Raw genomic sequence first — 13,717 nt, 5'->3', positions numbered from 1 at the left:
ACTATGTTGAAGACACACCTGACACCATGTTATATTGTGGTGAAATAATAACACGATTAATAATTGTAATCTGTACTGTATTGGTTGACAATTGACATTACACGAGCCTACGCCGCCCGGGCTTGCGGAGCAAAAGAAAATCTTAATGATATACCTAGTGTTACCATATCCAACAATACCTACTTTTTACTTGTATATATTATTATCAAAATTAAATTATAACTTCTTGTAACTGTAACTGACCGGACCTAAGTCCTCCATCACAACACAAGCAAGCATTTTCGGCTTTCTGTGGTGGTGGTAGGAGTTATTGTTGGGTTATTCGTAACCCGGGAATGTTTGTCTTTCTTTAAAACAAAAAAAAAAAAACTTGACCACGACTACGTGACCCCCCCCTGGCGCCAAAGCTAGATCCGCCCTTGCCATCACTCATCTCTTAATGACATGTTTTATCTTAAATGCTTGTATCCAAGAAGCGAAACATTCGCTGAAAATAGCAGATGGTAAATTGAAACCACGATATCGACAATAACATTAAACATACGCGTTTTAGTTTAACTTTCTACTGAATAAACCGTTCCTTCTGATGTGGTGGTAAAACCCCGAACGCCGTCCATGATATGGTATTATTTGCAAAGAATAGTATGAACTGGTATGTACCCACGCTTTCGACTGTTCCACAGAATATGCGACAAAGCAGTTAAATTTTGGATCGCAATCGAAAACGAACTGCTACGAACATAGGCACAAGTCAAAGTCGGTCTGCAAGTTAAGCGCGCTTAATAAGTAGGTACCTTTTGAATGAGATATTATAACCGAACCGAGTTTCGTATTGTGATTAGTCATGTCGGAAATCTTGTTGGTTGTTCGGCGCTCGGGAGCACATATTAGCTGGCCGCCACTGCCTTGAACCACATCAGCTAGGCCTACTCCCCCTCGTCTTTCAATAGTAGCATTGACAGAGCACCAAGGACTCTCTGGTCCAAGATTAATGTCTAATGATCCCCAAAATGATCACCTTATCGTCGGTGATGTGTTTAAAATAAAAAAAGCGATGGGCCTGGGCCTAGGTAATCTAGGACTAGATTACACCAGGGGCCTTCCTAATATGGCAGTTGGAGCTCCGTCTCATTTAGATTAACACGACAATCACACCAATTACAATTCATCTTTGTGTGTTTAAAAGTGTGCCGTGGCTTGTAACACATCCTCATGTCGTGTTAGTCTAAAGAAGACCATGCTCAAAGTGCCAAATTAATTAAAGCCCCTGCAGCTATATCTCATTTCACAATTTTAATTCATATCACACTGGATTATAACCACACTTGTAATTTTATACTAATGTCAACATTGCATAGGCCCTAACAACTTTTGTAAAAGTTAATCATCTGCGTCAAATAAATTAACCATGGGCAATTTATTTGCCGCATAAATAATAGGCGTCTTATGCGTATAAGCCTATTAAGCTGGGTCCAGACATGTTCTTTTGTCCGTACCGTACCTCCGTTTCGTATCAGCGTCGCGATCAAGAACGCTAGTTTGGACGCCCGTTCGGTACGGTACGGTGGTACGGCGTCTCGATACGGATAGAGGTACGCTCCGATCCATCGCGAGTCGGTTTTTCGACCCGTTCAAAGGCGATACGGTACGGGTCTGCGCCAGTCTGGACGTGTTCGCGGCGTCTTACATCTTTCTCTGTTTTTGAACAATTCTAACTCCCACCAACGTCGCCTTTTTTGTTTTTTTTTCGTTATATTATTGTGAATAACAATGAAGGACGCGCAAGCAATCGTAAAATTCTCAAACACTTCCACAGTCGACGACATGGTGGGAGGAAATGAACACGCGATGATCGGAGCGACGTTACGGAGATACGGGCTCTTGATCGCGACGCGGATACGAAACGGAGGTACGGTACGGACAAAAGATGATGCGTCCAGAGTTTTTGGATCGCGACGCTGGTACGAAACGGAGGTACGGTACGGACAAAAGAACATGTCTGGACCCAGCTTTAGACCATATACCTTGAATTGTTCTTTCAGGCTGATCACCCAAACCATAAGAAGAAGAGGTTCCGGGTTTTGGACTCCAAGAAGCTTGGTTGTCCCGCAATGATGAGTGTGAAACAAATAAAATATTTTCCATAATTTCCTGTTCCACCTCAAATTGCAGAAAGAGCAAAAACGAAGGTATGATAGTTTCTTTTCTCTGCTTATCCCTACAGTGCTACAACTATGTCTAGAAATGTATTAAATTGGAACTAAATTTTTCATTACTATGGCAACACCGAATTAGTTGCTTTGTCTATGACGTTTCGTATGTCTGTCATGTTATGGTCATGTTGCTCCGATTTACTGTCTTAAATCCGTGTATGATCCGCTCATTTAATAATTATTTTTTCATTGTTTGCCTGTATATTGTTTGAATTTAATTAAAATGAACAAACCGATACGTAGTGGTGCAAGAGAAGTTATATACAGCGTTTTTCAACGCTGCCTAGCCGAATATCGCGCGAAGATGCTCCTATCTAATTTAGAAGATGTTTACAAACGAACTGCAGAAATGACTGGTACGTAGTATAGTTTTTTTAATAAATTTCATTAGTATTAGAAGATTTATGCCAATTTTCGAGCGATTATAACCGTTACAATCTGATTTGAGGTTATGCTTAACAATCCGAATTTGACATTTCCTTTTGACAGTTCATATGAGGCCACAGGAAAAAGGGAATAACTCAATTAAAAAAAAAAATTTGCAACTTCTTTAAACTCATAGAAAAGTAACTTTTTTCTTAATTTTATCTTTCTTTCTTTCTTTCTAAATGAATATTATCTAGTATGTGTTTTTTTAACTATAATTTTTTTCTATAATACTAATTTTAATGATGTTTTTCACACACAGGAAAATCTGAATCAACGGTAAGACGAATCGTCAAGGAAGGGGAAAAGGCAGACGGAAAATTTGAAACACCGGGAAAACGGAAAATAGGACGCCCTAAAAAAGAGTTGGATGATTTTGATATTTGTGCCATTCGACAAAAAAATCATTTTTTTTACATAGTGCGAAAAGAAGTCCCAACTTTAAGAACATTACTAACTGTACTCAAAGAAGACATTGGATTTGATGGTAGCCGGGAATATTTAAGAAGAATTTTGCATTCCATCGGCTTTGTTTATAAAAAGTGCAAAACAAACAGAAGTGCTCTTATTGAAAAAACAAATATTGCGGCGAAAAGAGAGCATTACTTAAAAATTATCATGGATAACCGAAATTTACCTGAAGAACTGCAAAAAAATATTATTTACTTGGATGAAAGTTATATCCATTCATCCTACAAGCTAAAGAAATGCTGGCAATCTATGGATGTGACAGGAGTTCAACACGATATTTCAAAAGGTAAGCGCTGGATCATTGTTCACGCTGGAAGTGAAATGGGTTTTGTCCCTAATGCCCTATTAATTTTTAGTGGAACAAACAAAAAAGAGGATTACCATTCTGAAATGAATGCACATAATTTTAAAAAGTGGGTTGTTGAGAAGCTCATACCCAATATAGCAGAGCCCTCCATTATTGTCATGGATAATGCGCCTTATCACAGTGTTGTGAGAAACAAGGCACCAACAACCTCAACGAGAGTTAATGACATAAAAGCATGGTTATTACATAACAACATTGTTTTTGACAATTCATTAAGGAAACCATCATTGTTGGCTCTGGTTAAAATGCATAAGCCAGAGCCTGTATATGATATTGATGAAGTATTAGGAGAGCATGGTCACACGGTTGTAAGGCTTCCCCCTTACCACTGCGACCTTAACCCGATTGAGCTAATTTGGGCACAGGCCAAACGAAAAGTTGCATCTCAGAATATTGGAAACACGGTCAATATAAAAGAGCTGACAGAAAATGCTTTTAATAGCATTTAAACACGTGATGAAAATTGAGGCAGAATATTATGCACGAGGCAGTACTCTGTATGATGATATCGATGAACTGATAATACGTTTAGATGAAGATGAAGATACGGAAGAAGAAGAATCGCATGAGGACGAAGATAATAATTACAGTAGGAAAATAATTGCTATATAATAATAATTGATAATAATTGCAGTAGGAAAACATTAAATTAAACAAGTATTACTTTCCCGAGAACTCTCGGATGAGAAGTGACTGTTTGTACCAGTTACTTCTCTATTTATTGGACAAAATTATACATTAAATTTCACACATGTTCAATGAGAGTAATTAGCGATCACCCTTATCTCTTCACTGTGTTGAACAAAACAAAAACATTAGTTTTTAAATGTATGGTGGCGCCGAAAATCCATTAATATTAACTATAGCAGTCGCACATTAAGGATGTGGAATAATATTATAGTATCATATTTATTTTGACACAGATATCTAAATGGTTTTATCAAAAATATTAAGGACATCGTAAAAACTTGAGATCTTGTTATCTCATAATGACTTTGGCTCTGCACGTCCGATATACTCCCCACGGTGCAGTCTCTGCTGCGCCCAGCTACTCCGTCGGGCGTGTTCTGTTTCATCCCAGCGTCTCGTGTTTGCAGTTGATGTCATTGCAAGGGGTTTCGGCTAGGCAGGTGTTGTCGTGCTGGTGATTGGATCGGCTGGTGTTGTTGAAGCAGGTAGTATGACGGCGATTTTAATGGCCGGTCTAACATATATTCCGGAACTTGTCTGGATACGGGCTGTCCTGACTTGTCCGTCGGCGGCGGGCACGGCCTCAAGGACGCGGCCACGCGGCCAGCTGTTCCGTGGCAGCGTGGAGTCCATAATGACCACCAGGTCATCCTTCTTAATGGGTGTGACCGGGTTGTGCCATTTTTGCCGAGCTGCCATGGTGGGAAGGTATTCTAGAAGCCACCGCCTCCAGAATATGTCTGCAAGTTGCTGGCCGATACGCCACTGGCGGCGAAGGCATATTTCCTCTTCCTTTTTGCCAAACATGGACAAGAGGGGACGCTTTCCAGCCGACCCTAGAAGAAAGTGGTTGGGGGTCAAAGGCTCTTCGTCGCGTGGGTCAACTGATATGTGAGTGAGTGGTCTGTTGTTCACTGTGAATTCAGCCTCTGCCAGGGCCGTGAGTAAGGTTTCTTCTCTAGGTGCCCGTTCCTTAAGTGTGGTGCTCAGGGCTCTTTTTACTGACCGTACAAGCCTCTCCCAAGCTCCCCCCATGTGGGGCGTCATTGGAGGTATGAAATGCCACTCAATGCCCTGGGTGGCTATGGCATCAAGCATTCTGGCATCGTGGCTCAATGATACCAGAGCGTCTCTCATCTCTGCATCGGCTCCATGAAAATTTGTTCCGTTGTCGGAGTACATGGCTGCGGGTTGTCCCCTTCGCGCAGTCATCCGCTGTATGGCCATGATGGCTGAGTCTGCGGTCAGTGAGGCGGCCAGTTCTAAGTGAATGGCGCGGGTCGAGAGACAAGTGAAGATGGCTCCATATCGTTTTTCCCGATGTCTGCCAACCGTGATCTCCATAGGCCCGAAGTAGTCGAGTCCGCAATGTGTAAATGGGCGGATGTGATGCATCAGTCGAGGTGGTGGTAGCGCCCCCATTAGTGGTGGAGAGGGTTTGCTTCTCCTTATGTGGCAGGTGGGGCAGGCGTGTGCTATCTTCCTGCTTGTAGTGCGCAGACGCAGTACAAAGAAATCGCCCCGCACCTCTGCGACCGTCTTCTCCGTGCTGGGATGGTCCGCCTTCTGGTGGTAGTGGCGAATCAGGAGCTGAGTGTACGGGTGGTCTGATCCAGGATGACGGGAGTCCGTGCTACACACTTCGTTTTCGCTAGAGCTCGCAGCCGGGTACCCATCCGCAGGGCGCCGTCTTGTCCGAAGAAGGGGTTTAATGGGTTCAGACGACTACCAGTCGGCAGCATTTGGCCTTGCTTGAGGGTGGTCATGTCAGTATTGAAGGCGTCCTCCTGAGACCTTTTTATCCATCTGTCTTCCGCCTCCTTGATCTCCTCCGCTCGCAGTGGGCCCCCTACAGATTTGTTAACTTTCATCCGACATTGTTTCACAAAGCGGAGAACCCATGCTGTTTCACGAATCAGCCGTTGCCATGAGGAGAATCTCTCGATGGATGGTAAGGCTTCCCTTGCAGTTGATAGAAGGCCGACGTAGTGAGGCTTAACCTCTAGTGTCTGGTCGTCGGGCCTTTTGACAGGTGCACGCTCTTTTGGCCACGCACTCTCAGGTAAAATGATAAAGGCCGGCCCGGTAAACCACCTTCCTTTGGGTGATAGGTCGGGCACATCTGAGTCCCTTGTACCGATGTCAGCGGGATTGAGCTTGGTTGGCACCCATCTCCAGTCGAGTATGTTGGTTAACTCATCTATTTCGCCTAGTCTGTTTGCCACGAAGGCAGAGTACGTACGTGGGTCAGTTCGTAACCAGCACAATACGGTTGCAGAGTCTGTCCAGAAGTACGTTTGGGATATACGGGCCTGGCTTTCCTTGTGGATGGTCTGGGCTAGTCTTGCCGCGATGAGTCCGGCTTGTAACTCAAGGCGGGGAATGGAGAGGGGCTTCAGTGGCGCCACTTTGCATTTACTGGCCAGAAATGTCGCCTGTAGGGATCCATTTACTTCTTCGGTGTAATAGGCGACAGCGCAGCAGGCTTGTTCTGACGCATCGCAGAAGAGATGTAGGGTCACGCTGTTCTGCTTGAGATGGAGGCAGCGTCTCGGAACTGAAATGCTGTGTGTATTCAACAGGCTCAGCCATTCGGTCCACCTCTGTGTATGTTCAGGGGTAATGGGGTTGTCCCAGCCTATACTCGAGCGCCACACGGCCTGCAGCAGTATCTTCGACCGGATTGTAAGGCAGGAAATGAAGCCTACTGGGTCGAAGATTTTCATTACTATTGAGAGCAGCTGCCTTTTCGTGGGTCGCGTGGCCACTTCTGGGGTGATCGCCTCTTGGAATGAGTACAGGAAGTTATCAGTGGATGGGTCCCAAACTAGTCCGAGCACTCGTTCCGTCTCCGTACCTCCACCGCTGATCCGCACTGTGGAACTGGCCCGGTCTTCTGTGGGAACACCGGCTATGGCAGCTGGACTGTTAGATGCCCAGCTAGTTAGGTGGAATCCTCCTTTCGCGAGGAGGGTGCTCACACCGTGGACGAGTGAGGCAGCCTCCTGACAACTGTCTACCGCATCTAGGTAGTCATCCATGTAGAATTTAGAACGAATGGCTGCTGCGGCAATCGGGTTTTCATGTTCGTATTCCCCGGCTACCTTGTTCCGGACGAACTGGGCGCTGCTCGGTGAACAAGTGGCTCCGAACATCATAGATGACATCTGGTAAGTATCAGGTTCGTGTTGGTTCGGTAATCTCCAGAGGTAGAGTTGGGACAGCTGATCTTCCCGCCTTATCTTGATCTGCAGAAACATTTCCTTGATATCTGCGGCAATGGCGATGTTTCCCTCTCGAAAGCGCAGAATATTCCCTAAGAGGGAAGACAGCAGGTCAGGGCCGGTAAGCAGCTGGTCATTAAGGGAGGTCCCTCGGCATCGACTGGCGGCGTCAAACACTATTCTGATCTTCCCTGGCTTATTGGGGTTTGTCACCGCAAAGTGCGGCAGGTACCATTTTCTGGGTGCGGTTGTTGACGCTTCCAGTTTAGACAGCTTCCTGGCGTATCCTTTGTTGACCAGCTGGCTCATCTTGTCGCTGTAGGCTGCTGCCAGATTCTGATCTGCTGCCAGCTTCTTCTCAAGGGAATGAAGTCGTTTCAGCGCGCACTGCCGGTTGTCAGGCAATGTGGCTTCCGGATTACGCCACAGGAGGCCAGTTTCCCACCTCCCAGTGCGAAGAGGCCGGGTAGTCGTGTTCATTAGTGCGATGGCCCTTTGTTCGCTTGCCTGGGTTCTCACCGCGGCAGTTACGCCAAGATAGTCGACGGCAAAGTTGCATTTTACCAATTCTCTTAGGCGGATATCTGCGGCTGATTCAATTTGTAGTGCCAGCGTCGTGGATTTATTGTCACTGCCAGTCCCGACACCCCCATGGGCGATCCACCCCAGTGCGGTTCGTGACACTATTCGCGTAGTGTCATGGTCTTCGCGCACTTCCCGTGAAACGATCAGATGAGCATTGTCTTGCCCTATCAAAATTTTTGGGGTGACAAGGTTTCCCTGGGCCTGTTGTTCTGGCAGGTTGAGGTCGGAGATCGTGTTGGCGATGATGTAGTAGGTGTCACTGCTATCACATCCTCTTATGGTCAGCTTCACTCGGCGGGAGAGTGTGTCAGAGGTGCACATCCCTTTGGCGCCATGGATCCGTATGCCGCGGACTGGGCCGCTCACCCCGATCCGTGTCGCGATGTCAGCGTCGACAAGTGTCACAGTTGAGCCTTCGTCGAGGAGCGCGAACACCAAAACTTTGCTTCCTTGGGGGACGCCCAACATAACCTGCACAATTTTTAACAGCACGCTCCGGTCCGTCGTCTGGCGTCACAGTCACAACCTCACCGACAGCACCTTCCGGTACGAACTGTGGGTCATGAAGCAAACGGTGATGTGGTGATCTGCACCCTCCTATGCCGCACCATGCCTTGGTTTTACAGTCCCGTGAGTGGTGTCGATCCAGACACTTACGACACAGGTTCTTCTGTCGCACCATTGTCCACCGGAGGGCGAGACTTTTCTCCGCGAACTCGGTGCACTCGCGAGTTTTGTGGTTGCCACCGCACTGGCCGCAACTTTCACTAGACAGTTTGCGTTTACGCGTATTGTTCATTTTATTTTCGCGAGGCTCACTCCTCTTACGCGATGTAACAAATTCAGCGGGTCTAGAGTCTGGTTTAACTTCTTCACCGTTTACTACATGCACCTGCTCGGTCCGTCGCGGTCGAGGTCGCACTGGGTCGATCATCCCGCTGTTGGGTATAGCGTTAGCCATACTTTTCAGAAATGCTGCCAGCTGAGTTATTGTAGCTAGACTCGTAAGACCACGTGTCTCATACAGCCAGGTCATCCGTAGCGTAATCGGCATCTTTGTTGTGATGTCATTCAGTAGGGTGGGGTTGGTCAGGTATCCGTCAGTCCTAAGGATCCTAAGTGATGTCACCAAGTTCTGGACGGTTCCGGAGAAGTCTGCCAGGTCTTCAAGGGTTGCGTCTATTGTGAGATACGGCAGCTTTTTCACCTTTTCCAACATCAGCGTGGCTATTGCGCTGGCGCCACCGTATCGCTGCTCGAGGACAGAGAGGATCTCTGGAACTTGAGCGGGATCCATGAGGAGAGGGCCGACTGCATCCCGAGCCTTCCCTTTTAGTGCACGCTGCAGCCGGATGAGGTTTTCAGATGAAGTCATTCTGCAAGTGGTTGTGGATTGGGTGTACTGGGCTTTCCATGTGGGCCACTCGAGCGGGTCACCCAGGAAGAGGGGAAGATCCTTGGCCGTGGTCTGCCTTGCGATTAAGGCGGCCATCCGTGTATCGTCCTCTATCGTGCGAGGGCTTTCTTGGGCACGGGACGTGCGAAAACCCTCTGCTATTGCTGAGGTGATCTGGGACAGCTGATCAGCGCCTTTTTGCACCCACTCGTGAGTGTGCTGTGCTGTCTCATCGGCCGTAGGCAGTGGCGGAAACAGTGGTGAAAAATCCTGACTCGTAGGGAATTGCTGCGATCTGTTATGCGTAAATTCCACTTCTCCAGGTACTGCTGCTTGGAGCTGTCGCTCGGGGTGCTGTGGTAGAGTATAATCGGCTATGGGAATGCTTGCCACGGGTGCCGTGTGTCCCGTAGTTTCCGACAGTATGTGCACTGAGCGTGCATTCGAGGCGGGTCCGGGTTTTATGATAGCGTGGCCAGGATTTGAGGCGGGCCGTGTTCCCGGCAGTGTACGCACCGGGCATGCATTCAAGGCTTGCCCGGGTGCTGTGATAGTGTAACCGGCTTTCGAGGCGGGCCACACTCCAGGCGCTGTTTGCACCGGGCATGCATTCGAGGCTTGCCCGGGTGCTGTGATAGCGTAGCCGGCATTCGAGGCGGGCCACGCTCCAGGCGCTGTTTGCACCGGGCATGCATTCGAGGCTTGCCCGGGTGCTGTGATAGCGTAGCCGGCATTCGAGGCGGGCCACGCTCCAGGCGCTGTTTGCACCGGGCATGCATTCGAGGCTTGCCCGGGTAGTGTGATAGCGTAGCCGGCATTCGAGGCGGGCCACGCTCCAGGCGCTGTTTGCACCGGGCATGCATTCGAGGCTTGCCCGGGTGCTGTGATAGCGTAGCCGGCATTCGAGGCGGGCCACGCTCCAGGCGCTGTTTGCACCGGGCATGCATTCGAGGCTTGCCCGGGTGCTGTGATAGCGTAGCTGGCATTCGAGGCGGGCCACGCTCCAGGCGCTGTTTGCACCGGGCATGCATTCGAGGCTTGCCCGGGTGCTGTGATAGCGTAGCCGGCATTCAAGGCGGGCCACGCTCCAGGCGCCACGGGGGCTTGGATAGTTGTGAACCTGGAATCGGCAGGTTGGTGGCCTGCTTGCAGTGCGGCGGATGTCTTTGTTGCTGCTGCCAGGGCTGCAAGTAGGTTGGCGGTGTGCTTAACGTGCTGCTTCTCTCGAGTGCGCAACTCACGGCGCAACATTTGTATTGCATCCTCAGTTGACTCTGACCGTTGGTCATCATCCTCTCCGTCGGACTCCTGGGGGGCCGGGGAACTGTGGGTCAGGATGGGACCCCAAGCTGTGGTTGATTGTTCAATGGAGTCCGAGGCAAGCATAGCTTGATCAGCTTGCTGGGGTGCATCTTGGCTAATGGGAACATCAGTCGGAGAGTTGGAAGTAGGGTCCGGGGCTCGGCGAGACATACGTTTGTCTCGGTCTGCGGGAACGCTGGTTGCTGATCGCGACGCCCCGGATGACGTAGAGATTTTATTTCCACTGCGGAGCGAAGGCATCTTTACTGAAGCACGATTAAAGGCGTAATGCGTAGAACCGGCACGAAGGACCAATTTGTACGGGACCAAGTTAGTGAAGCCCGCACAAATACTGCAAATTCAATAGGGCACCGGCACACATTGACACCTTGATCTGAGAGTTTTTGCAGGGGAAGTAGGAAAACATTAAATTAAACAAGTATTACTTTCCCGAGAACTCTCGGATGAGAAGTGACTGTTTGTACCAGTTACTTCTCTATTTATTGGACAAAATTATACATTAAATTTCACACATGTTCAATGAGAGTAATTAGCGATCACCCTTATCTCTTCACTGTGTTGAACAAAACAAAAACATTAGTTTTTAAATGTATGGTGGCGCCGAAAATCCATTAATATTAACTATAGCAGTCGCACATTAAGGATGTGGAATAATATTTATTTATTTATTTATTGGTAAAGGTAAGAGACAAACAGCTTATACATAAAATACAAATATAAATATATACATGTTAAAAACAGTCAAGCCAAAAGAGTCTCCTATATTAATATTGATTGGAGATGGAGTTTTATTGCATAAAAAAAAATAATAAAAATAAAAATATATATATATATATATATATTTTAGGTGAGGAGGGGAGGAATAGGAATTTAGGATGAGGATAGGAGATGCTCTGAATACATTCCATACTATAGTATTAATTTTCGATCGTACGAGTTACTTCTATTCGATATTTGTGAAGTGTATTGCTAAAAATATCTATGTTTTGAAATTTAGTATTATATTGGGCACATATACGTGGAATTGGTGAATTTTTTCTAAAGTTAGTTCTACATGTAGGTAAATGAAACAAATGGGATTGCCGTGTTGATCTTGTTGGAATATGAATATTTATTAAATTCATTAGCTCTGGTGAGTCGAGGCCATTGTTAAGAATTTTAAATAATAAAATTTGGTCAAAAACCAAACGTCGTGTATGAAGTGAGTTGAATTTGTGGTAATTAATAGAATCGGCGTTATTTGAGAAATGTAAGTTTTGTTTATAATTAATGTGTTTAAAAAATTTTTTTTGAATTCTTTCGATTCTTTCAATGTGGGCTTGGTAAAAAGGAGTCCAGATCGGTGTGCAGTGTTCTAGGTGGGGACGGATGAACGCTGTGTAAAGGGAATATAGAGTTTTAAGGTTGCGGAAAGGTTTCGTTAAACGTATTATAAATCCTAGCATTTTGTTGGCTTTGTTGATGATTGCATCAGTGTGTTGAATGAAGTTTAATTTCACATCCAGTATTACCCCAAGGTCTCTGATAGAATCTACTTCTTTGATTTGTGTCCCGTTTAATGTATAATCAAAGGAAATTTTATTTTTGTTACGTGTAAATGATAATTTATTGCACTTTGAGGTATTTACTACAAGTTTATTTGATTCACAGTAGTTAAAAAGACGATTGAGATCCTCTTGAAGTTTAATGCAATCTTCGATTGATTTGATAACTAAGTAGATTTTTTTATCGTCTGCATATGCTAGGTAATTGGCATGTAAAAAACATTTGTGAATATCATAAATATACACATTAAATAATAATGGCCCTAAATGAGAACCTTGAGGTACACCGGAGGGCACGGAAAAGAAACTGGACTTAGTTCCCGCAACTGATACACATTGAAGTCTGCACCGAAGGTATTAAGTGAGCCACCGAAGTAAATCACCATGGATGCCTATTTGACTTAATTTTTTAATTAAAATGAAATGGTTTACTTTATCGAAGGCCTTAGAGCAGAGGTTCCCAAACTTTTTTGTGTCGTAGACCCCTTGCCATGTTTTTCTGTTTTTGGTAGACCCCCTAATTACCTGATATTGATTTTTGGTAAATTTCTAACTGTAGTGAAGTTTAGTGTTAAAAACTTAAAGTAAAAACATATGTTCAGTTCTATACATTTATTAATTGAATTTAAATTAAAACTACTCATAATAAAATTTTGTAACTGTTATATAAACTAAACGTAACATAAAATAAACTAAGCAATAAGTAAATGTTTTTAGTGGGAAGAATGAACCTGATGCTTTAATAATAAATTATCAACATTTGGCGTCAATTTTGTAAGGTTTAATCTTAAGTCTCCTCGGCTAATAATGTCCAGTCTGTTTCTTTTTTTCGCTAGGAAATTGGTAACAGCGCTGACCCCCCTTTCCACTAGGTATGACGATAGAAAGGAAATTAAAAATTTCCTCGCTATATTCCATAATACGGGATAAGTAACGGGTATGTTTTTTTGCAGCCATAAGTGCTGATATCCGTGCTTAAACTGAACCTTAAGTTCTTCGTTTGTACTTATTTCAGTCAGTTCTTCTTGTTTTATGACATTCGTTTCTTCTATGTCACCATATGGGTTAATTATCTACGGTGGTATTACCGTAGTCAAAACATCCTCAAACCTAGTTTCAAAATCTGAATAGAGGGCATTTAAATGTTGAACGTAGGTTGAAACGTCGTCTTCCTGGCAGTTTGTCTGTGACAAATTTGGGAACTGGGAAAATTCGCCCCGTCCAATATTTTGCTTCATTAGTTTAACTCTGGCAAGAAACGCTGATAAGATGGACTTTGTTTTAATCAAATTTAGACTATCGCCTTGTAACTGCAAATTAACCATATTAAATTTTGTAAACAAATCTGTTAAATAGGCGATGTCTGTTTTCCACTTCATTAAATTGTCTTTTGAAATTTTATCTTTAGTATCCAGAAATTCTAAAATAGTCTCAAAAAGTGCAAAAAATCTTGTCAAACATAAGCCTTTCGACAGCCA

The 13,717-nt window shown here is 45.2% G+C and overlaps 1 protein-coding gene across 1 annotated transcript; it reads right to left on the bottom strand.

The window, feature by feature from the left end:
• Positions 1-4,599: 4,599 nt before the first annotated feature.
• Positions 4,600-10,935, bottom strand: LOC149409166 (uncharacterized). Its single transcript, XM_089650090.1, has 4 exons — positions 10,614-10,935; positions 8,634-9,962; positions 5,897-8,425; positions 4,600-5,774 (listed from the first exon to the last, which is right to left on the bottom strand). The coding sequence occupies exons 1-4, from the start codon at positions 10,933-10,935 to the stop codon at positions 4,600-4,602; spliced, it is 5,355 nt and encodes a 1,784-aa protein (XP_089506216.1).
• Between the last annotated feature and the right edge of the window lie 2,782 nt (positions 10,936-13,717).

The sequence above is a fragment of the Hesperophylax consimilis genome, unplaced genomic scaffold (genome assembly GCF_061612785.1).
Source record: "Hesperophylax consimilis isolate HC1 unplaced genomic scaffold, BYU_Hcon_1.0 scaffold_34, whole genome shotgun sequence".
NCBI lineage: Eukaryota > Metazoa > Arthropoda > Insecta > Trichoptera > Limnephilidae > Hesperophylax > Hesperophylax consimilis.
The sequence above is the reverse complement of the archived record's forward strand: the minus strand, read 5'-3'. Positions and strand labels throughout refer to the sequence as shown.